The sequence below is a fragment of the Sapajus apella genome, unplaced genomic scaffold (assembly GCF_009761245.1).
Source record: "Sapajus apella isolate SASKATOON/1434 unplaced genomic scaffold, GSC_monkey_1.0 scaffold197, whole genome shotgun sequence".
NCBI lineage: Eukaryota > Metazoa > Chordata > Mammalia > Primates > Cebidae > Sapajus > Sapajus apella.
Genome location: NW_022437137.1, coordinates 152,841 through 178,811, shown reverse-complemented (window position 1 = coordinate 178,811; position 25,971 = coordinate 152,841). Strand labels below are relative to the sequence as shown.

Genomic DNA, 25,971 nt, shown 5'->3' with positions numbered 1-25,971 from the left:
TAAAATTGGTTAAATTAACTAATGTTCTCCAGTTCCTAAGTCTAATAAAGGAAAGCTTTTAGCATTCTTAGACCACCTAAAACTAGTAAACAACTCTCTCCTATTCACCCCCAAACACTTTTAATTTTTATTTTAAAATTTAAAATATTTCCCCACTTCAATCAATTGTTTAGATTAACCCGTGGCCTACTAGTTCTGGTCACATTGGTTAAGAAAACACTGACTGTATTTCTTTAATTATAGAAGGATGCCCATACATCCCGGTTTACCTGGAACTGTTTGAAACTAATTATTGGCATCACGTTTTATTCTCAAAAGTGCCCAAACTTGAATGCTAAAGTTTATATGGTCATCTTATTTATAGCAGACATAAAGTTGTTGCACCAAGAAAGAGTGAGGGGCTAGCCTTAGGACCCCCATCACTTTCCAGGAAATCCAGCCATCCCATATAAACAATCTTAGCAAAAACAGTAAGCTTGCTGTACAGAACAAAGCCCTCTTCTAATCAGATTGCTGCTCTTAAGCTCTTCTTATATAAAAACCCTAGAGCTCATGTACACAAGTATTCTCCTACTTTAAAAATACTGCAAATCCATGAAACATTCTAGCCTTAATCAAAGCCTAGGAACACTCCTAAGCACATGCACATAAATCACAAAGAAACAGTCAACTAGGAATCTAAACTACTCCACGGTATCATCAATCTAAAATCCTGCCTGGTCTTATTTATTTATTCATTTATTTTTCAGACAGGGTCTTGCTCTGTCACCCAGGCTGGAGTGCAGTGGCACAATCATAGCTCACTGCAGCCTCAATCTCACAGGCTCAAGCAATCCTTCCACTTCAGGCTCCCAAGTGGCTGGGACTACAGGCACACACCACCACATCTGGCTGATTTGTTTTTATTTTTAGTAGAGACAAGGTCTTGCTACGTTGCCCAGGCTGGTCTCCAACTCCTGAGCTCAAACAATCCTCCCACCTTGGCCTCCCAAAGTATTGCAGCACTTGGCCCTGCATGGCCTTAGATAAAATTTCTCACTTTTCTGAACTAGTTTTCACTTAGGCAAAACTAGAACAATGTTTGTCTCCTCCACTTCTATAGAGAAACCACCACATTAGCAAGTATGGTGAAATGCTTAGAATGCTTTATAAAAGCAATGAATTGTCATCCCATAAAGCTTCTTAATAGATCAGGAAAGAAGGCTGAGGTTACCTTGCATAAAAACGCAAGAGGTGGCCGGTGGTTTTCCCTGCTCCTTTCCTTCAGATTTCTAATTCAAATGTGCTGTTGGGACTGTATATAACATGATAAAAGAGTCACTTAAAAAGTGAAATGCTGGTACACTTGGTGCTAACAAACTTAGTAGTAATAATCTTTAATCAGGAGTCATGGACTTCTACATCTATGGTTGAGCTTAAACAAGTCTATGAAGCCCCGACATGGTAAATAAAATAATGTGAGTGAGTGAATGGGCACATTCACAGATGACCACATTTTCCTCTGGTCAATCAATAATTCTCCAGTACAGAGAAAAGGACCCTCAGACAGAAGACAAGTTTCAATTCTTATTCAGCTACTTACTTCAGTTGTTGCCTTGGATAAGTCACTTACCTCTGTGTTCTTCAATTTCCTTATCTTTCCAAAGGAAATATTTGTCTCATCTACTTCAAAAGGGGTGGTTGGGAGAATAAGATGAGAAATAACTGATGAAAGTGCTCCACAACAATCAAAAGAGTTACCTCTTTTAAAATCACCATTCAACCACTGATAAGAATCTTGTCTGTGGATGGTTCTTACCTATTTAGAAAGGAACAGCTAAAGAAAAAGGAAAGCAAACAGGCCGGGTGTGGTGGCACACACCTGTGGTCCCAGCTACTGAGGAGTCTGAGGAGGGAGGATCACTTGAGCCCAGGAGGTCAAGGCTGCAGTGAGCCATGTTCATACCACTGCACTCCAGTCTGGGTGGCAGAGCAAGACTCTGTCTCAAAAAACAAACCAAGCAAACAAACAAACAAACCAGTAACAAAAAAGGGAAAGTAAATAAAGTCACAATTAAAATTCACCATAACCCCATTCCCCAGTTCCTTGATTTGCTGAGCTAAAACCATGCTGAGGAGATATAAAGATCACAAGTTCTATTTCCGCCAGCTCAGACTGTTCAGCTACCAGTGTTTCACGCTGATAAATGCCTCCCAAATCTCAAAGCACAAAGTGAGAGTTCACAAGGTTAGGCGCATTAATTAGCAGCACTCATTTGGATTCTGTATTCATCAAGTACAACAAGCAGCTATTCAATATTTGCCTATTTGCACTACTCTAAGATCTCTAATTCAAAGATCCAACCACAGTACAAAATAAAGCCCAAGAAAATAAACTAAAATAAGCCTGTCACCATTAGAATGTGCCTCAAAGTAAATTAGCAGCTTTAAACCATGGCAAAGGGTCTGCAACAGGCCTGCAGCAGAGATAGCATTAGTAATCAATGTGCAGGTTACAGAAGTGGGCCCCTGCTGCAAAAGAAAGAAAAAAATTAAGTAGGTACAATCAAAGAGGCTACTTTTTTAGGCTTTAATAAATTCCTATTAACTCCTTTTGCTTAGCTCCTTATTGATCTGTAATCCACACAGGAAGAACACAGCATTATACAGTACCCTTTCAGTCTTTTAAACGCCGTAAGTCTATTTCCATACTTTACATCAATTAGCTTACCTTCCTAGATCCAGAATAAGCAACATTTTATAAAAAATAAAACAACTGCATTAGTTTGCAAGCCTAGATTAAGAGACTAACCATGACCCCTTTATTACATGTCCTAGGTGAAAAGTACAGGATAAAACAGAAACTGCCACTGCTTTTAAAGCAGCCCATAGGACTGCAGTTCTCAACCGCATACATAGCAGAATCACCTTTGGGGTTTATAAATATTTGAATGGGTAAGCCCAGTCTTACACCCACCCAATCAGAATCTCTGTGGGGGATCTCCAGGTATGAGAATTTTTTTCTGATACATGACTAAGATATAAAAGTTCTATCAAAAGGCATAAGTTTCCCAGCTTATAGAAGCTCTAGGACAGACACAAACCAGAAAGAAAAATAAATAAATCATTATATTCTCTTTAGATTTGGGGTAAATGGCCCTATCTATTGCCAAAAGCTTCCATCTCCAATTTTAACAGTGATGAACTCAATGGGAGATGAACACAGAGATAACAACACTTCTTTCCATGCCCTATTTGGAGCCAGTCTGACATCAACTCAGCACCAAATGTGTAAGAATTGGACGCATACTCTCAAATCTGAAAGGCCTCCAAACAAGTGACTATTGATTATATAGATTATCGGCCATCCTATGTTTTTTTCTGAGACCGAGTCTCGCTCTGTCACTCAGGCTGGAGTGCAGTGGCGCGGTCTCAACTCACTGCAACCTCCACCTCCCGGGTTCAAAAGCAGTTCTCCTGCCTCAGCCTCCTGAGTAGCTGGGATTACAGGTGTGTGCCACCACAGCTGGCCAATTTTTGTACTTTTAGTAGAGACGGGGTTTCACTATGTTGGCCAGGCTGGTCTCAAACTCCTGACCTCGTGATCCACCCACCTTGGCCTCCCAAAGCGCTGGGATTACAGGCATGGGCCATAGCACCCAGCTGACCATCCTGTTTTTTAAGATCAGCTTCAGGAGCTCTGATGAGATTCGATGAACTTCTGGAAAGGACACTATGAACTCTTTCATTTAGAACTATAACTCATCCCTTTGGCAAGTATAACAATGGTAACTCTTTTTAACAACCCTGTAAGGAATAATGGCATTCAAAGATACTTCTAGGAGCTACCCTTTCAAATCTCCTGAAGAACGTCAATATCCCCAAACAGCAAGAAGACAAATTTCTTTCAGAGGCGAGGTGATTTAAGCCACCCCATTTCTCGAAGAGGAAGTGTTACCCATTCTTCTATCCTAACTCTTCTTCAAGGTCACGTGCTCAAGTCTTCAAACACCAAAAAGATAGGGAAGGCATTTATACACTTGCCTAAACCATACTAAGGGTGTGGCTCTTCATAGGAGGCAGTTCTGCTCTGACTAATAATAGGGCCTGAGCTTTTCCAGTCATCCTCCCATCTCACAAAGAAAGGCAGCAGAAACTTCACTTTCAAGCAAGCCTTCCTTCCCTGATTAAAACCATAAGGCTGAATTCCCCCAGGGAGGAGAATGGAATTTTCTTGCTACAGATCATTACAAGGACTCAAAAAATCTGTGCAGGCACTGGGGCTAACTGGCAGGTAATAAAGAGACAACTCCGGCATTCAGAATTATGAGGCACCAAGAAAACCAGGTCAAAAAATTATTATGTAGCCTACAAAGAAAATACAAAAGCAATCATTACTGTGCTTGGGTGATTATTTTCTCTTATAATATCCACAATTTTAATAACATAATACTTACAGAATTTTAAACTACGCTTAATTTACATATGTAAAAGTAAATTCATTGCTGAAACCAGCCACATTCCCTCTCAAAATAAGTAATTTCAGGAAATGCCCTCTATCATAGCAGCCCTTTGATGGAACACACCACATACACACATCATCTAAGTTACAAACAGCAGATACCAACCTGGCTGTCCCGCGCTGGGAATCCATGATAACCTGGAGTCAGAGGCTCGTTCTATGAGAAAGACAAGAAAAATACCAAACTATGAGAGGAAAGAAATAATCAAAATCATCCAAACTGATCAAATACAAATTCCTGCCCTGGTTCCTAAAATGTTCCTTTACCTGTATTCCACCCTACCTAAAGTGTATATATCTCCTCGTTAAGCCTCTACAATGGCAAAAACAAAAACAGTATTTGCTTAGGAGCACTATGCATAAAAATTATTTTCCTCCTTATGCAGCTAAATGTGTTTCCTTCCCAGTATATCTTAGGCAGGGTGCTACTCAGACTGGGGTCAGAGGAATTCCTAACTTCATCGTACAATGTAGGACCTCAGCATCCCCAGTCCCAACTCATGGCAAGCCATAGCACCCCTAAATACTAGGCTAACCATTTGGTTTATTTCCAAATGTCCCCTGGATAGAAAGGGGACAAGTACCAACCCTGTTGAGAACTGCCTCTTGACCCAGAAAAGTTTTGTCATCTCTATCAACCTGTTTCCCCTCAGTTTTCACTTTTTTGTTTTATCCCCTCAGTTCTTTGAAATCTGGATGAAATTCAACCTCTGTTCAAAACTTCCTCTACTACTCTATATCATCCTATGGACTCAAGTGACTCCTTGTAATATTTAATATTTATTTAGCTTATTTATGCAGTTTACTTTTTATGTTATTTATTATTCCAATTAATCTTTTTTTAAAGGTATACGATGTAGACTATCTGTCTCATCTTCAATGTAAACCACTAAATCAAGATCCTTGAAGGCAAAGATGATAGCTAATAAAAGCTATGCAAACCCTAATTTAGTATAAGGTCATATAACATGAGCACTCATTTCCAGCTTACTCGACCCATTCAATCACTCAGTTAATATACACTACTATTAAAAATTTCCAAGCACTGTTAGTTGACTGATGGAGTAAAAAAGTTGAATAAAAATAAGCCCCTTGCTTTCAAGGGAACCTTTAAATGAGGGAAGATACATGTGCACACAAAGGAGTAAATGAGAACATACAGTGTTTTTGTAATTGTCAAAGTGCTCAACATTGCTACTTAGATATTCATCCTCTTCTTCCATTCATTTGTACTTCTATTCCTACTAGCAGAACAGCGTAAAAGAAATTTTCCTTGATAGGACTTTTGAACATGACAATAGAGTAAACTTTTCACTAATTGGTAGATTGACTATATTCAGATATTTGATAGTCAAAAGCATGAAAGCCAGAAGACAACTTAAGCTCACTGCAGAGACTCTGTGTCTTGTTCACCATGGTTTCCCTGAGACCTAGCACAGTATCTAACACATGCAGACACCCAAAAGAATGTTTAAATAAATAAATGAAGATAAATAACCAGAAAATGTGTAGGAATTCAGTCACTGATGCAATCACAGACAATCCAAGTTCTCTTTATCTATTCCTATATTCCTGTTTTGGACATTTTAATATTTATAGTCTCCTCGAAGAAAGACACTGAGGATAACTGCCTTTAAAAAAAATTATGGGTACCAAAACAATCTGGCAAAAGAAGAAAAAAGTTGAAGAATTCACACTTCCTAATGCCAAAATTTACTACAAAGCAACAATAATCAAGAGAGTGTAATATTGGCATAAGGATAGAGAGATAAACCAACAGAATACAACTGAGAGGCCAGAAACACACCCTTACAGTTATGGCTAGCTGATTTTTGAAAAGAATGCCAAGAAAGTCAATGGATCCACACGTAAAAGAATGAAGTTGGAACCCTATCCCACACTATAAACAAAATTAACTCAAAATAGAGCATATCTAAAACCATAAAACTCTTTAAAAATAGGAGTAAATCTTCATGCCCTTTGATTAGACAACAGTTTCTTCAATGTGACACCAAAAGCACAACTAATAAAGGAAATCAAATAAATTAGACTTCATCAAAACTTAAAACTTTTGGCTGAGTGCAGTGGTTCATGCCTGTAATCCCAGCCCTTTGGGAGGTCAAGGCAGGAGAACTGCTTGAGGCCAAGAGTTTAAGACCACCCTGGGTACCACAGTGAAATCCCAGCTCTACAAAAAATTTTCAAAAAATAGCTCGGTATGGTGGCACACACCTGCAGTCCTAGCTATTCAGGAGGCTGAGATCGCCTGAGCCTGGGAGTTTGAGGCCTCAGTAAGCTATGATCACACCACTGCACCCTAGCTTGGAATAACAGAGCAAGACCACATCTCTAAAAAAAAAATTTTTTTTTTAAAAGATTAGGTGCAGTGACTTACACCTGTAATCCCAGCACTTTAGGAAGACAAGGTAAGAGGATCTCTTCAGCCCAGTTCAAGACCAGTCTGGGCAATTTAGTGAGACCCCACTTCTATGGGAAAAAAAAAAAAGCATTGAAATTATTTTTTGTGCTTCAAAGGATACTATCAAGTCAATAAAAAGATAACTCACACAATGGGAGAAAATATTTGCAAGTCATGTGTTTGATAAGAAATGTGTATCCCAAATACATAAAACAAAAGGACAAACAAGACAGTTCTTCAAAAGAGATATGCAAATGGTCAATAAGTACCTGAAGAGATGCTCAATATCATAAGTCATTATGCAAATCAAAATCACATGGAGATAAAACTCATACTCATCAGAATGGTTATAATCAAAAAGCCAGACAACAATAAGTACTGTCAAGGATGTGGAGAAATCAGACTTATTCTACATTGACAGTGGGAATGTAAAATGGTACAGCTGCTCTGGAAACAGTTGAATCGTCCTTCAAAATATTAAATATAGTTATATGACCCAGCTATTCCATATTAATAATTTGGTCATATTAAATATAGTTATATGACCAAAAAGAAAACTGAAAACAAATGTCCACATAAAATCTTGTACATGAATGTTCATAGCAGCATTATTTCATAATAACCAAACAGCAGAAAAAAAACCAAGTGTCCATCAGTTGATGAATGGATAAATGAAGTATGGTATGGTACATCCATAGTGGAATATTATTCAGTAATTTTAAAAATAAAGTACAGATACAACACAGATGAATACTGAAAACATCATGCTTGAAAACAGACAAAAGGCTACAAATTACATAATTCTATTCATATGAAATGTCAAGAAAAGGCATATTCATAGAGACAGAAAATAGATTAGTGGTTTCAGGGACTAGTGGGAAGAAATGAGCAGTGACTGCTAATGGCAACCAGGTTTATTTGGGGGGAGATGAAAATGTTCTGGAATTAGATATTAGTGATGGATGTATACCTCCATTATTATACTAAAAACCACTGAAACACTGAAAGCACTTCAAAAAGGCGAGATTTATGGTCTGTGATTGTATCTCATTAAAACTGTTACTTAAAAATAATAATAGTTACAGGCAATATTGGCTATTTTTCATACTGATTTTTATAGGGGAGACATGCAGTTTAGATTTTAACAAAAAAATGGGGCTCCTTCTGAAATGCACAAGTGCCTTTTGTTTATTATAAATTCTATCAATTTACTCCAACACCATTCCCTACAAATTTTAACAATGACGATGATAAAAGATGATGATTAATAACCACCAGATATTGAGCACCTAATCAGCATAGTTCTAGGATGGAAGGGAAGACGAAGAGATAAAGACAAAGAGAATGAGATAATATAGCAGTATACAAAAATATATTTCCTATCATTGGGGAAACTAACTCAGAGAAGGTAAGTAACTGACCCAATAAGTAATAGATACTGAGTGGGAAAGTCAAACTGCCAGCCTGTGTCTGCTGGACTACAAAGCCCCTGTTCTTTCCATTTTTCCAGGTTCTCATCTCTACTAATCATTCGGTATTATCCCCTTAAAACAAACATTTCATAATTGACAAAGGGATTAATTATATGATTAAGAAAGTAATCAAAAACCCCAAAAGCATATTAACAGAAATTCGTCACTCCCAGAGGACATCCCACATATGAACAATATTCCATGAAATCATGGAGTTCAACAATGCAAAAAACTTTTTATAAGGAAAAGATCACATTCGTATAAGCCAGTATTGTCAAAAGCTTCGATAGCAAACATGGTCATAATAGGTTACACAGAGATGTGTCAGAGGAAATGGATTTACTCCTCCACCTGCCATAGCAAAGCATTACTCTTCTTTACTTCCTACCTCTCAGATAAGGCTATTTGGAACTCTCCAGCCCTCCTTGTTTGTATCTGTCTCTTACAAATGCATTGATTTTGCATGATTTTGAATTTTACAGACATGGATCCTATTGTAGGTATTCTTCAATAATTTGACATTTTTGCTCAATACTATGTAAGATTCATCTCCACTAGCGCACGTAACTATATTTTATTAACTTTGATTGCCATTTAGTATTCTCTTATAAACTATAAACATGTCAAATAAATTACTTATCTGTCCTATTTTCCTGTTAATGAATAATTAAATTGTTTTCAGTTATGGTTTTTGTGCTCACAAACCATGCTGCCTATGAACATTCTTTTAGATTTAAGATACCATGTTTCACTTATGAGATTGGCAAAAATGAAAACACCATAAATAGGCAAAAAGATGAGTAAATGGGTACTCTGATACCTAATAGCAGGAATATAAGCATATTGGGATCCTGTTATGGAAAATAATTTGACACTACTATCAAAATATTGAATGCATATACCTTCTTGTAACTTCATATCTCTATCTAGACAAAGAAGAAGCACATGCAAAGATCTGCAAAACAGTGTTGTTTGTGATCGTGAAAAACTAGAAAAAAAACCCTCAGTTTCCATTAATAACAAGGTAACAGTGTTATTAATTATTGGTTGCACAATTTCAACATCCCACATGCAAGGTTTTTAAAATAAGGTAAAATCTTTATGAATGATCTCAGATCATATTAAATGACAGCAGAACAGGAGGCTCAGGCAGAAATGACTAGCTACACAGAAGGCTCAGGCAGGAGGATCGTTCAAACCCTGGAGTTTGAGACTAGCCTGGGCAATACAGCAAGACTCTATCTCTTAAAAAAACAAAAAAAGTAAGTAGATGCATAGAAAAGATAAAGAAGATATACAACAAACTTCTAATAGTGGTTACCTCTACACAGAAGAATCAGATTCACGGAAGGTTGAAAGGGCATATTTTATTAAATTTTGCATTTTGTGAAATTCACATATGACTTAGAATAAAGCTGTTGTCAGTGTTTCTTAATGCTTTATAACGTATAAGACCAACTATATATCTCACTTAGTCCTCACAACACATAAAACAAGTTTTATAAATCTCATTTTACAGATGACAAAACAATTTCAAACAGTTTAAGTGATTTGCTCATAATCAAATAACTAATGACAGTGGCTGAGATGCCTTCAGACTTAGGTCTTAATTCTATACCCAATACTTCTACTGCTTCATGGCAACAACTAGGCTGGTGCAAAATTAAAGCAATGGCAAAAACTGCAATTACTTTTGTGCCAACATAATAGTAGGAAAGCTTTTCCTGGTCTGATCAGGGATGATTATGATTATCTAATGATATAGAAGTCTGCATTTTTAATCAGTATAAAAACAATAACTGGCATTTAAAGCAGAGATGGAATTACAAGGAAAGCTACTGGAACAGAAGAGATGGAAATCAGATGTGTTAAAAGTCCAAAAAGAGCAGGTTTTAATAGCATTATGTCTATAAGCAAGCATTATTGGCCTAGTAAGTTAAAAATGAAACTGCATCTGTCTTGGCACAGAGACTGCACAAAATTAAAAAGAAATACCTAAGAAAAAACACCAACCGCAAGATTCTTTATTAAGGTCAGCAATTAAAACCGTTTAGAAGATGCTGGTTAGTGGACATGTGAAAGTACAACAGAAAAACCCTTAAGTAACTAACAAAAAAACCCTACTGCCAATGAACTGTGCATGTACAGTGGATACTGAGAGAAGTGACATACCACAAGAAAAACAGCATCTGACTTTTATATTCTTCTTTGACTGCTTAGAAGCTCCTATATGCACCTACATCTGCAAAATCTCTTTAAGCAAAAGAATCCTTCATTTATTCAGTAAGAGTGGATTGAACAACTGCTTTGAGAAACATAGTGCTGGTATCCTTGCCCTTGAGGAGTTCAGAGAGTCATAAAAATTACAAGACAATGTGACTGATACCATAACTAAAGTCTATTAAAATTAACCACTGGACTTCAGAAGATCTTTTTAAAAGTGTGGTGGGGGTGGATAGAGGTGAGTGATAACTTCAAACCTACTATTAGAACAAGACCTCCAGTACTGTGTTGAATTGATACATACTGAAAAAAGTGATTTTTACAGCCACTTTTCTAAATGCTTTCTGGAAATTATCAATATCATTCCTGAATGATTAGTCAATATATTTTCCCAGAATACTGGCAAAATTACAAAAAAATACTCGTGAAATTACCCAGAATACATCACACAGAAGGGAAAAAAGGTACTATTTTTTGCAGTATTTAAAAAATACAGTTGAGAGGTACTAAGAGCACTTAACAATACTGTAGCTCAAAAGCTCTGCTTTCCATACAAAATTATACATGTGATATAACATACTCGCCATAAATCCTAAGCAATGATCAATAAAACACTAACCAAAATGAAGTTGCCTGAGAAGCTTAAAAAAGACATAATGCTACCAAAGCATTTCTCCCTGGCTTCTATCATTGCTGAGAGTTGGCTAGGAGCTGAGTGCAGAAAACTGGAAACTCACAGCAGAGTTAAACGAGGCAAGAAAAAAAACAAATCTGAGGCCGCGCATGGTGGCTCCTGCCTGCAATCCCAATACTTTGGGAGGCTGAGAAGGGAGGATCACTTAAGGTCAGGAGTTTGAGACCAGCCTGGCCAACACGGTGAAACCTGGTCTCCACCAAAAATAACAAAAATTAGCCAGTTGTGGTGGTGCACGCCTGTGGCCCCAGCTGCTCAGGAGGGTGAAGCACAAGAATCACTTCAACCTGGGAGATGGAGGTTGCAGTGAGCTGAGATCATGCCAAAGCACTCCAGCCTGGGTAACAGAGTGAGACCCTGTCTCAAGAAAAAGAACAACAACAAAACAAGACCACAAAACCACCCACTGCCTTTCTTTTGTGTCTAACAAAATCAAACCAGTTTCACAAAATGGAAAGGGAAGAATAAAAATGGAACAAAATGATTCTTACCACTCTGCAATTTAGAGAGACAAAAGCAAGGGAAAGCAAAAAAATGAAGCTCTATTCTACAAACATAACTTGGGTGATGGGTACAAGCTCAGATTTTCCATTGACTTACTCCCCAGCTGAAAATGAATTTCATATCACCTGGCACATATTTCATAACAAAAGGAAACAGGCCACACTGACTAAAAAAAAAAAGCAAATCAAGTTGCTCAGGATGTTTCACTATGTTACTTGCACCAAGCTAATTGTTTTTCAAGTATTAAGCCTATTTTTGAATTGGGACCTAAAAGGAAAACCACAGGAACAGAAGATGTAAAATACCATATGCTATTACATGCAAAAACTAATCCCTGCAACAAACCCTTGCAACAAATCAACAAATGTATCACACACACACACACACACACTCACACACACACAATTTTTTTTCTCAGACAGGGTCTCACTCTGTCACTCAGGCTGGACTAGAGTGCAGTGGCACAAACATGGTTCACTGAAGCCTCAACCTCACAGGCTCAAGCGATCCCCCTACCTCAGCCTCCTGAGTACCTGGGACTAAAGGCATGTGCCACCACACATGGCTAATTTTATTTTTTGTAGGGACAAGGTCTCACTAGGTTGCACAGACTGGTCTCAAACTCTTGGCCTCAAGTGATCCTCCTGCCTTGGCTTCCCAAAGTGCTGGGATTACGGGAATGAGCCACTGTGCTCGGCCTCAGGAAGAGAAATTGCTAAGCCACCACAGGGCATCATTCTGCTTCCAAACCAGAAGAGGTCAAAATACTTAGAGATAAGATGAAGACTTATAAGAGATAGGACTCTGATAGTATGTAACAACATGGTCCCAACATGAGGCCCAACTATGTTTGTTTGTTTGTTTGTTTGTTTGAGACAGAGTTTTGCTCTTGTTGCCCAGTCTGGAGTGTAATGGCGTGATCTTGGCTCAGGGCAACTCTGCCTCCAGGGTTCAAGTAATTCTCCTGCCTCAGCCTCCAGAGTAGCTGTGACTACAGGCATGTGCCCCACACTCAGCTAATTTTGTATTTTTAGTAGACATGGGGTTTTTCTCCATGTTGGTCAGGCTGGTCTCCCAACTCCTGACCTCAGGTGATCTGTCCACCTCGGCCTCCCAAAGTGCTGGGATTACAGGCATGAACCACCTCGACCGGCTGAGGCCCAACTGTTAACTAGTAAACTAAGCCTTCACTACAATAAAACTCATCCACCTCCCCATTAAGACAATCAATGACAGTTCTTTGTTACATTCACTACTCCCTTCGCATTTATTCTCACGTTTTTTTTTTTTTTTTTTTTTTTTTTACAACAGAGTCTCACTCTGTCACCCAGGCTGGAGTGCAGTGGCGCAATCTCAGCTAACTGCAAACTCTGTCTCCTGGGCTCAAGTCATTTTAATGTCTCAGCCTCCCAAGTACCTGGGATTACAGGCGCCACCATTACGCCCGGCTAATTTTTTTCTATTTTTAGTACAGACAGGGTTTCACCATGTTGGCAAGGCTGGTCTCGAACTCCTGCCCTCAGGTGATCTGCCCGTCTCAGCCTCCCAAAGTGCTGGGATTACAGGCGTGAGTCACCATGCCTGGCCCTACCCCCACTTTTTAAAAATTAATTCGACCTGATATATGTAGTATTTTTATGGTAAATCTGACACAGGGATTTACTGGGTTCTCAAAGATCAACTTTGAAACACATTAAAATTTCTTCAATAGTAGTCACAGGTGTCTAAGAAATAACCAATCAAACTCGTTTTCTTTACAGGTGAGGAAGCTGAGACTTAGAAGTACCTTGTGTAGATACAGAAGAAAGAGAACCCAGAATTTAGAACTCCTGACTCTCAAGTCATATAAACTATTCACCTCAGACTATACTAGTTATATTTATATACGTGTGTGTGTGTGTGTGTGTGAGTGTGAGTGTGTGTGTGTGTGTGTGTGTGTGTCACTCCTTTCATCATGCAGAAAGGTTGAACTGAACCTTGGGAGTCGAAGACATAGATTCAAATTCTGGCTGGGTCACTTTCTAACTATGTGACTCCAGTCAAAATCCTTAATGTCTCTGAACCGAAATTTTCTCAACAGCGTAACAGATAATATCTACCACAAAAAGTTGTGATATTAAATGAGATAATTGGGTGAAGCTTATCTGGCACAATATTTAACATACAGGAGAAGCTCAAAAAGAATTCATTCCCAACCCCCATATCTATCCATTGCAAACAACTTGAGAGAAATTATATAGTCTATGGGAATAAATTCCACAAAGCAGCACATTGCACATTTCCAAATAACCAACTTTTAATTTTCTTGGCTTACTCTACATCAGTTCTTTAGGAATCTGTGCCAAAAGGCCATTCTGCCTCACTGTAAGGTGTTCAAAAACTAGTGATATTATAAACTGATTCTAGTATTCAAGGACAGAATGAATGAGAATACCTCTAAGGTGACCAAAGAAACGTTGCCTTTTGTGAGTGACATATACGGTCAAGGCCACATGACAATACTTTGGTCAACAATAGATTGCATAAACAATGGTAGTCCCATAAGATTACAATGAAGCTGGTCAGGCACAGTGGCTCACATCTGTAATCCCAACACTGTGGGAGGCTAAGGTGAGAAGATCACCTGAGGTCAGGAATTTAAGACCAGCCTGGCCAACATGGCAAAACCCCGTCTCTACTAAAAATACAAAAATTAGCCAGGTGTGGTGGTGCATGCCTATAATACCAGCTACTTGGGAAGCTGAGGCATGAGAATTGCTTGAACCTAGGAGGCAGAGGTTGCAATGAGCCCAGATAGTGCCACCGCACTCCAGCCTGGGCAACAGAGCAAAACTCTGTCTCAAAAAAAAAAAAAAAAAAATTATAATGAAGCTGAAAAAAACTCCTATCATAGTGACATCATAACTGCCATAGCACAAAACATTACTCGTGTTTGTGCAATGTAGTGTAAACAAGCCTACTGTGCTGCCAGTTGTATAAAAGTCCAGCACATACAATAATGTACAGTACACAATGCTTGATAATGATAATAAATGGCTATTTTACTGGTTTATGTATTTACTACACCATACTTTTTTCATTATTTTAGACTGTACTCCACTTATTTAAAAAAAAAAAAAGTTAACTGTAAAATAGCCTCAGGGAGGTCCTTCCGGAGGTATTCCAGCACACGGAATTGTTATCACAGAAAATGACAGCTCCATGTGTGTTGCTGGCCCTGATCTCCTTCTAGTGGGAAAGGTATGGAGGTGGAAAGCACACTGATGATCCTGTCCCTGTGGAGGCCAAGGCTAATGTGTGGTTTTATGTCTTAGCTTTCAACCAAAAAGTTTAAAAAGTGTAAAAAAAAAATTAAAAATCTTAGCAAAAAACCTTATAGAATAAGGATATAAAGAAAATATTCTTGTATAGTTGTGTAATATGTTTGTATTTTAAGTGTTATTACAAAAGAATCAAAATGTTAAAAAATGTTTAAAAGTTTACAAAAAAGCTCCAGTAAGCTAAGGCGAATTTGTTAAAGAAAAATAATTTTTTATAAATGTAGTGTACCCTAAGTGTATAGTGTTTATAAAGTCAACAGTAGTGTACAGTCATGCCCTAGACCTTCATATTTACTCACCACTTACTGACTCATCCGTAGCAACTTCCAGTCCTACAGGCTGCATTCACGATAAGTGCCCTATATCTTTTCTACTGTATTTTTGCTATACCTTTTCCATGTTTAGATATATTTAGATACATTGTGTTACAACTGCCTATTCAGTACAGTCACATGCTGTACAGGTATGCAGCCTCAGAACAAAAGGCCACATCATACAGCCCAGGTATGACTACGTATGCTTCATACAGCTAGATAGTCCACTCTGGTGTCATCAATTCCTGTTTGGCTAACACCCTCAGTTCTTTAAATTTCCTTTACAAATCTACTTTGTTCTTGCCTTTTAAAAAAAAAATAAAATTCAATCATAATGACAAAATTATATTTTGAAGTACGTAAGTAAGAAATAAAATTTTGGCCAGGCACCGTGACTCACTCCTGCAATCTGAGCACTCTGGGAAGCCAAGTGCGGAAGACTGCTTGAGTGCAACAGGTTGAGACCAGCCTGGGCAACACAAGGAGATCCTGGGTCTATAAAAAATAATAAAAATTTGCCAGTGTGGTGGCGCACACCTGTGGTCGCAGTTACTTAACAGGCTGAAGTGGGAGGGTTGCTTGAGTCCAGGAGGTGAAGGCTGCAGTGAACTGAGATTCTATCATGGCACTCTAGCCTGGGCAACAAAAATGAGACTGTCTCAAAAAAAAAAAAAAAAAAATTTTTTTTTTTTTTAAATAAAATTTAAAAAAATAAAGTTCCCCGTTAAACCCATCTTTTCTAGTACTGACGTTTAAGATCATACTATAAATATTCTTTAGCAATTTCCTTTTATCTTTTTTTTAATTGTGGTTAAATATACATAAAGTTACCATTTTAGCCATTTTTCAGTATATACTTCTGTAGCATTAAGTATACTTATATTGTTATGTAACCACCACCATCCATCTCCAGAACTTTCTGATCCTCCTTAACTGAAACACTGCACCCAATAAACACTAACTCCCCATTCCTCTCCGCTTTCATCCACTGCCAAGCAGCATTCTACTTTGTGTCTCCGTGAATGTGACTACTTTAAGTACTTCATGAGTAAAATCAAACAATATTTGTTTGACTGTGCCGTGGCACAATCTCAGCTCACTGCACTTATTTCACTTACCATAATATCTTTATGGTTCATCCATATTGTAGTATGTGTCAGAATTTCCTTCTAAGTCCAAATAATATTATTGTGTTAAAATTACATGAAACACAATTTTATGTGCATACCACTGTATTTCAGCCTACAATATGTGGTATGTAAACATCACGTTTTGTTCATCCATTCAACTGTCAATAAACACTTGGGTTGCCTCCTTCTTTTAATGACTGTGAATAAGGCTGCTAGGAATATGGGTGCACGAGTATCTATTCCATGCTTTTGGGTAAATACTCAGAAGCAGAACTGCTGGATCACTGATAAGTCTATGATGTTTGCACAATGACAATACTTAACTTTTTAAGGGACTGCCATACTGTTTTCCACAGCACTGAACCATTTTAAATTTCCATTGGCAATGCAGGAGAGTTCCAATCTGTCCATACTCTTACTCACACTTGTTACTTGTGTGTATTTTCATCCTAATGAGTGTGAAGTGTTATGTCACTGTTTTCATTTCTATTTCCTTAAAATTAGTGATGTTAAGCATCTTTTCATGTGCTTATCATCTTTTCGTGTGCTTATTGGACATTTGTATATCTTCTTTGGAGAAATGTGTATTCATGTCCCCTGCCCATTTTTTAATTGGGCCATTTGCTTTTTTGTTGTTGAATTGTAAAAGTTCTTTATATATTTTGGATATTAATCCCTTATCAGATACATTATTTGCAAATATTTTCTTCTATTAGTGGGTTGCCTTTTCACTCATTAATAGTGTCTTTGATGCATAAAAGGTTTTTAATTTTGATGAAGTCTAATTTATCTGTGCTTTCTTTTGTTGCCTGAGATTTTGGAGTCATTTCTAAGAATCCACTACCAAATCCAAGGTCATGAGGATTTACTGTAGGTTTTCTTCTAAGAGTTTCATAGTTTTAGCTCTTATGTTTATATCTTTGATCCATTTTGAGTTAATTTTGATAATGATGTAAGGTCTAACTTCATTTTTTTTTTTTTTTTTGGCATATGTCTTATTTTTGAAGTTCCTCAGATCTCTGCCTATTTGCCATCTTCTTTCTGTTTTCTCAGGATTTAGAATTAAACATCCATTCCATCTGTATGCTGGTTATCAATTAATTGATTATCAGTTCCAAATTTACCCCTTTTACCTGCTGCATGAAAATGAACCTGGGCCCTTTAAGTATTTTTCCTTTGCCAGCATGCATGATGTCAAGCTTTGTCAGTAGAGGACACAGGAGATACATTGTAGGAGGAAAGCATTTGCCTTACAGGTCCCATTGGGCCTGCCTAGCAGGCTCCTACAGGATAAGCAGTTTCCCTCCACCCTAGCTCCTATAATGCATAGCAGTCAGCAGCTAATAGCTTCCCTCAGTAATCCTCTTCATGCTCTCATATGGCAAATGCCTCTGGCGAGGCAACTTACTGTAAAGCACTTTCCCCAAGTATCCTAGAGGGTGGTTTTTGGCAACTTCAAAAGGACAAGTTCCCAGCAAGTTCTGCTGGTGTAAGTCCATAGGGACTTACTTCTCTGCCATTCTGAGAATCAAAGTCATGCCTTCTCCAACAAGGTCCCTAGTATTTCAGTCTCTCAGCCAGGGAGTCTTTGGTGGTATTGAGGGAGATAGCTCTTTGGGTATGATATCTCAGTCCCAGGGGTAGCTGCTTAGCTGCTACTATACTAATTCTATTTTATCATACATCAATCCTATTATTACATTGTATCTGCTGTTGTAGATACAGCAGATACTTAGAATTTTCTTCCTAGGAGTAAATTTCTCCTTACTTCAATCTCCTCTTATGGTTAAGTAATTCTTTTTTTTTTTTTTTTTTTTTTTTTTTTTCTTTTTGAGATGGAGTTTCGCTCATGTTACATGTTACCCAGGCTGGAGTGCAATGGCGCAATCTCGGCTCACCGCAACCTCCGCCTCCTGGGTTCAGGCAATTCTCCTGCCTCAGCCTCCTGAGTAGCTGGGATTACAGGCACGCACCACCATGCCCAGCTAATTTTTTGTAGTTTTAGTAGAGACGGGGTTTCACCATGTTGACCAGGTAAGTAATTCTTTATATTAAATCTCCTGTCCAAAGTACTGTGTAGTCTCTCTCTCCTGGCTGGACCTGGACTGATACAAGTGAGCTGAAACAAAATGTTAACAGCTACTTACTATATGTAAGACAGACTTTATGCTTAGTGTTTTTAATAAACATTATCACTTTAAAGTCTCACTAAAACCCTGTGATAGATATATCACTTCATAGTAAGGAAACTGAGGCTCAGAAAAACAATACAATTTTCCCACAATATTATAAATCAGGTCTGTCTTTCATTAAAGTCCCTGATGGCTTTCTACTGTGGCGTTTATTTTTCTTCACAAACCTAACAACACATTTTTTAAAGAAACTGAACATCTATGTGCAAAAAGAATTAACATAGCAGGTCTGACTGCTATCCTCAGAGAAAGCAGCTCGAAAGGTTGGCTTTAGCTGGTATCTGGAACTTAAGATTTCACAAGGGTTCTATTTCCAGAACTGATCAGGGTGACTCTTACCTGTTAATGCCTGCTTTCCTTTTGGGAGTCTGGAATTTGATATGTGCTAGGGCAAGGGTGCCTAAGTGAACAGCCCCCTCTACCACCATCCCCAACCAAAAAATCTCAGCACTAAGTCTGTAACAAGCTTCCCTGGTAGACAACACTGTCACAACTTACTGCTGAAGGAATCGAGCATGTCCTGTGACTCCACTGGCAAAGGACTTTTGGAAGCTTGAGTAAGTTTCCTCTGGACTTAATCCCATGCACCTTTTTTCTTTGCTGACATTGCTTTATAGCCTTAAACCAGTATACAAGTACGACCACATGCTGAGTTCTGAAGTCCTAGATAATTCAGTGGACATAGGGTAGTCTTGGGGAACCCCAAAACAACCTATAATACACCAAGTACTTTCTTAAATGCTGAAGACACAAAGATGAATGAGGCCTTTGCCCTCAAGAACTTTATTTAAATTTCCATTCCTTCATTCCTCTGATCATCGCTTCTTAGTCTGTTCACCACTTAAAATAGATTAGATTCATTTCCCTGAGCTAAATTTCATTCTTAGTGCTGAAGTGATGCTAAATAAATATTTAATAAGTCCATCAGGCAAAATCTGAGATACAAAGCTCTAATAGACTCAAAGGCTACACATACTTTCTCTTTACTTTCCCTGTCTTATTGTGTTCCTCATTAAAAATAAATTGACAAACACTTGTACATTGCTGGTGGGAATATAAAATGGAGCAGCTGCTATGAAAAAGAGTTTGGCAGTTCTTCAAAAAGTTAAATGTAGAGCTACCATATGACCGAGCAATTCCACTCCTAGGTATATACCCAAAAGAACTGGAAAACAAGTTCTCAAACCAATACTTGTACACAGATGTTCATGGCAACACTACTCACAATAGCCAAAAGATGGAAACCCAAACGTCCATCAAGGGATAAACAGATAAAGAAATTGTGGTATATACACACAAAGGAATGTCATTCAGTTATAAAAAGGAATGAAGTACTGATATATGCTACAACATGGATAAACACTGAAAGCATACAGCACTAAGTGAAAGAAGCCAGACACAAAAGGTCATATACTGTATGACTCTATTTATATGAAATCTCCAGAATAGGTAAATTCATCAAAAGAGAAAGCAGATTGGTGGATGCTTGAGGGAAGGGGAAAGAGAAGATGACTGCTTAATGGATATGGGGTTTTTAGGGTGATGTGAGCTACATGGAGGTAGTGGTTGTACAGCACTATGAACGTACTAAATATCACCAAATTGTTCACTTTTTTAAAAGGTTAATTTTATGTTACATGAATTTCACTTCCATTAAAATTTTTTTGAAAAGCAATGCAGTGTGCACTATAGTACAAACAAAGAAACTTCCTGTTGTTATCTGAATAAGTACTTATACCTTGAGATAAAATCATCAGTGACTGAAATAAATATAGATTCAAAAAAGTGCTGTTATCTCAATATGTACTCTGGAAAACTGAAGATTCAAAGTGGTTTTAAGCAACAATACAGATACTGATGCAGTGGCGCATATACGCATTTTTTTTTCAAAAAGATAAAATGTTTCTAAATTACATAAATATTTTAAGTAGATATTTGCCTATTTCCTCAACATCCCTAAAAGCTTAAGAGGTTAGCCCTTCCTTTCAATGGAAAACAACATAAAGCCTTATATTCATGGTTTCCTCACATTCAGGCATATATAACACACACACACACACACATATATATATATACTTTTTTAAGTCTGGAAGGATATATCCCAAAATGTGTACAGTGGTTATATGTCTTGGTGTTGAATTTGGATTTATGAGTGATATACGTCTTTGTGGGGGGAGCAGGTTTCTTATCTGTATTTTCTAACTGTTCAACAAATGAACATGTTATTATCTTTACTTAACTATAAAAAAAAAATGGAGATAACAATACCTACCTTCAGAGACGCTGTGAAGATTAAATGAAACAATATACCTAAAGCCCTTAACACAGAATTCAGCATAAGTACACAACAAATGTCAGACAGTATGGATGGTATTGTTTCTGTTTTTTTAAATACTCCTCAGGATTCAGGATGTACGCCTTATTATCTATGGCAAAAGCACTCATCTTAATAGAGTCCTGGATCACCTCAAGCTTAAATTACTGTAACAACATCCTCGGCTGGTCCAGCTAAGAGCTGGCCACCACCCACCCCTGCCCAGCTTTCTTACCAGGGCCAGGGGTAACTACCTAAAACACCACTCCTATCACTCCCATACTAATGGCTCTCCGTTGCTTACGTGATTAGGTTCCGAATATCTCAAGCCTTGCCTCACTTGGTTATTCTCTTTTTCTTCTCATTTATTCCTTCGGCAAACATTTACTGAGGGATGTTTATGTGTCTGGAACTTTGTAGGAATGCAAAGAAAAATAAGTTAGAGATTCTTTTCTCAAAAAACTCACCGTCTAGTAAGGGAGAAAGGTATGTAAACAAATACAATATGAACCATGTAATAAAATGTAAATATAAGGCCCAGAGAGAAAAAGTGTACATGGTTGATAATCATGTGAGAAAGGCATGACGAAATTACAAAGAGGAGAATTCACAGTAGATAAGATTTTCATGGGGTTTGAAGGATGACCACAAATAGCTAATTTCCAGATAGAAACTTTACTGAATTTACTTCATACCTTGGCACATTCTCGCACATCAACTTAAGCAAAATTCAGCAAAATCCCACCTCCCTTCACAATGCAATCCTCTAACTCTAGCCCACTCTTTCAAATTGTGACTCAAGATCCATTCATGACTTATAGAACCAATTTAAGAGATCTTAACCACTACTGAAAAAAAAGATTAGAGAATTAGAGCTACAATTCTCAAACTGTTTTGATTTCAGAATACCTTAACACTTTTAAAAATTACCAGATTCCAAAGAGCCTTTGTTTATGTGGGTTATAACTACTGAGATTTGCCTATTAGAAACTAAAACTGAATAATTTCAAACATATGTTCATTCATTTAAAAGTACCAATAATAAACCATTATGTTAACTGAAAAAATATTTTATGAAATTGGTTTAGTTTGCAAACTAAACTAGCGAGAAGTGTCATTATTTTACATTTCTACAAACTTTTTTTTTTTTTTTTTTTCTTCTTGAGACGGAGTTTAACTCTTGTTACCCAGGCTGAGTGCAATGGCGTGATCTCGGCTCACCGCAACCTCCGCCTCCTGGGTTCAGGCAATTCTCTTGCCTCAACCTCCTCAGTAGCTGGGATTACAGGCACGCGCCACTATGCCCAGCTAATGTTTTTTTTGTATTTTTAGTAGAGACGGGGTTTCACCATGTTGACCAGGATGGTCTCGATCTCCTGACCTCGTGATCCACCCGCCTCGGCCTCCCAAAGTGCTGGGATTACAGGCTTGAGCCACCACACCCGGCCTACAAACATTTTTAACGTCCAACTTAATAGAACAGTGATCCCCAATCTCTGGCACAGGAACTAGTTTCATGGAAGACCATTTTTCCTCTGGGGGTAGGGTAGGGGTGGGGATGGTTTCAAGATGCAACTGTTCCACCCCAGGTCATCAGGCATTGGATGCAACAGGCAACCTAGATCCTTGCATATGCAGTTCACAATAGGGTTCGTGCTCTTATGAGAATCTAATGCCGCCACTGATCTGACAGGAGATGGAACTCAGGCAGTAGTGCTGGCTGCTTACCTCCTGCTGTGCAGCCTGGTTCCTACCAGGTCACAAGCCAGTAACTAGACTGTGGCCTGGGGGCCGGAGACCCCTGTAATAGCAGATGGCTGGATTCTCATACCTGCTTCTGTATTCAATCTGTTTCAGTATTATTTTGAAGTATTAAGAAAGAAATTTGGCATTCCACTGATATGCATCTCGAAAAGGCAAAAGAATTTTAATAGTCTTTTCACATATCCCTAAATATTCTTCTTTAATACTATACCAAAGGTTAGCTGCAATGTGGCATATGAAATCTTATCAGTGAATTTTTCTATACTATGAATATAAAAATTCACTGGTCTGTCTTGTACTTTGAATGTATTTTTTTGGCCTATGCATGATTTTGTAACATTACGTATTATTCATTTATAAAATACAAGTTCACTAAGTGATAAAGATGTTCTAACTATTGACACATCTCATTACATAACATTGAAAAATTCATACTCACTAATATCATCACCAATATCATCACAAAAGTCTTTTAAGGACCAGAGCTATCAAGCTCATAGGCCAGGATACAAGTTTTCCAAAACTCTAGCTTTTGCTTGAAAGCTCAAATTTTATCATTGGCAACAAATAGTATCAGTTTTCCTTAAAATGATGGGCCTGCTTCATTCTTTTTTTTTTTTCCCCTTCCTACAGGGCCTTGCTCTTTGGCCCAAGCTAGAGTGCAGTGACACAATCTCAACTCACTGCAACTTCCAACTCCTGGGTTCAAGCAATTCTCCCACCTCAGCCTCCCAGGTAGCTGGGACTGCAGGTACATACCACCAAGCCCAGTTAATTTTTGTAATGTTAGTAGAGACAGGGTTTCACTATGTTGTCCAGGCTGGTCTCGAACTGAGCTCCAGTGATTCACCCACGTTGGCCTCCCAAAGTGCTGAGATTACAGGTGTGAGCCACTGAGCCTGGCCACTTCATTCATTTTTAATAAAATGTCTGAATACCGTAGTCTATCAGTTTGTTCTTTCAAGTAAAAATGGCATCCCATGAAAAAACTTCAATGAAAAAAGTTCGGCTAGCAACTCAATCACAGAAGCAGTTTTCCTTTAGATAACTGTCATACTTAGTATGCAGCAGAAGTGCTTTATTTGTATTATCCATTTTGTCACAGAGATTATTAAAAAGATCCATTATCAAGGATGGAGAATTGGTATCAATAATAATTTTTACTATTTCAGCAAGAACACTCTGAAGTGTAACTGGCTTTCTCCCCTTCTTTAACTGCAAGTGTTTGGGGATGAAGAATATAATTACTTAGACTCATTATATTCTTTTCATAAACGCAGTTTGTGGCATAATAAGCCCATGTCCTAGTTTTGGCCTATCATAGCAGCATGTGTAGTGAGGTATGGGGAAAGTATAGTCATCAGAATCACACTGATCCATGTCTCTGGTAACCTACTAGCTCTATGGCCATAGAAAGCTAATTCATCTCTCAGCCTCAAATTCTTCAATTTTTAAATAAGAACACTACCTCATAGGATCGTTAACAAGGATCAAGGTGATGCATGCAACATGGCTCACACAGTGCCTGTTCCTTAATGCGGTAGCCCTGTTAAAGAACAAGAATGATAATAAAAACAATATATTTGTCTTTCCAATCTGGCTGTGTGGGCTAAATAAAAGGGAAAAAAAAGAAAGAGAAAAAAACAGTATCTTAGTTGTAACACTTCACCACATACCAACACACAGGCAGTTCTGACACGTATAAGACTACAGGTTGATTATGAGGGGACCCACAGAGATCATCTCAATCTAATTCAGCTACTTTACTTGTACCCTCTTTACCTTGCAACCACACTCACACAATACAGACTGATCTTACAGATAGGAAAACCAACGTAACACAAGGTTTCAAATGTCTTTCTCATGGTTACAGAGCAAGTAAGAAGGAGAAATTGGTATCAAGCACATCCTCCTACTCATCACAATTCTGTTAAGTAGATAACATTATTCTCTTTTGATTGATAAGGAAAACTCAGGTTCAGATTCACTGAGTTTTAAGTGGCATGTCCAAGTTCTCACAGGTAGTAAACAACAAAAACAGGCCTGAAACCCAAGTCCTCTAATTTGAAGTTCTTTCAACCATAACTTAGAAATCTAAATATATAAAATTCACTTTGTGCAATCATTGATAATTACCTACATCTGGATCTGAATAGAATAACAGACTAACAGACACAATTATGTGTATACTCATTATAACTAAATATGTCAACTGATAACCACCAACAAATTAGTTTGTGTTGAGATATTTCAATTCAAACTGGTATTTCACTAAACTGAAGAATTCACAAGTTTTGGCATTTAAAAAAAACAAAAGGCACCTCTTAATTAGACTCAGAGTATAAAAGAAATACACTTCAAAGGATCATTGTGCAATATTCAAAAAAGTCCCTTTGAGATAGGCTAAGTCCCTCTAAGACAGGCTATCTGAGTTGACTATCACAGTCTAAATTAACAACTGTGCCCAAAAAATGTCAATATAAACAAAATAAATTTGATTTTAGCTGATATGTATTATTTCAATATAGTTTTATAACAGTCTCTTCATTCACACTGCTACTGAACATGATGTTAAACCACCTCTGCTGTTTATTAGAACAACAACTTAGGACAAGTTACTCACCTTTCTGGGTGTCAATTTTATTTTCTGGTCTATAAAATATATGTGATCATGTCTATACCTTGCAAGGATGTTAAGCTTAGACATAATACATACAAAGCACCTAAAAAAGTGTACCTACTCCATAGAGAAAAACTATTATTATAACAATTTTTATTATAGGCTTTGAGTTCACAATCCTGCCTATCCCTCAATCCATTAAGATCTGAGTAAAACTGGACTAAGTAAAATTGGACCTTTCTATTTCCTCCTGCTGTTGCTTCCAATGCCCTGCTGGCTACAACTGCCAACTCTCGGACCTAGACTCTCTGCCACCTACTTCTACTGTCCTCAGAGTAAGTCCCTGAACTTCCTTTTATTACATTAATTCCCTGGTCAGAAAGAAGATAATGCTCATTACTTATCAATTCAGTGATCTTCTGATAATTACCAAGTTAATTCTTGCTTAGAACCAATCTAATAGACTTCATACAACTTCAAACCTACCGAGAATTTTTTTTTTAT

General features: G+C 37.7%; 1 protein-coding gene across 24 annotated transcripts in view; it reads right to left on the bottom strand.

The window, feature by feature from the left end:
• Nucleotides 1–25,971, bottom strand: part of RBFOX2 (RNA binding fox-1 homolog 2) — a 290,327-nt gene that overhangs the window by 196,554 nt on the left and 67,802 nt on the right. For 23 of the 24 annotated variants that reach the window (XR_004265710.1, XM_032269671.1, XM_032269667.1 and 20 more), the window contains exon 2: nucleotides 4,608–4,658. Coding sequence is in view for 22 of the 24 variants with exons in the window: in XM_032269671.1 (XP_032125562.1) it covers nucleotides 4,608–4,658 (51 nt within the window). In the remaining 2 variants the exon portion in view is untranslated. Of the gene's footprint in view, nucleotides 1–1,213; nucleotides 1,893–4,607; nucleotides 4,659–25,971 lie in introns of those variants that run through there. The other variant, XM_032269695.1, reaches the window with a different exon arrangement.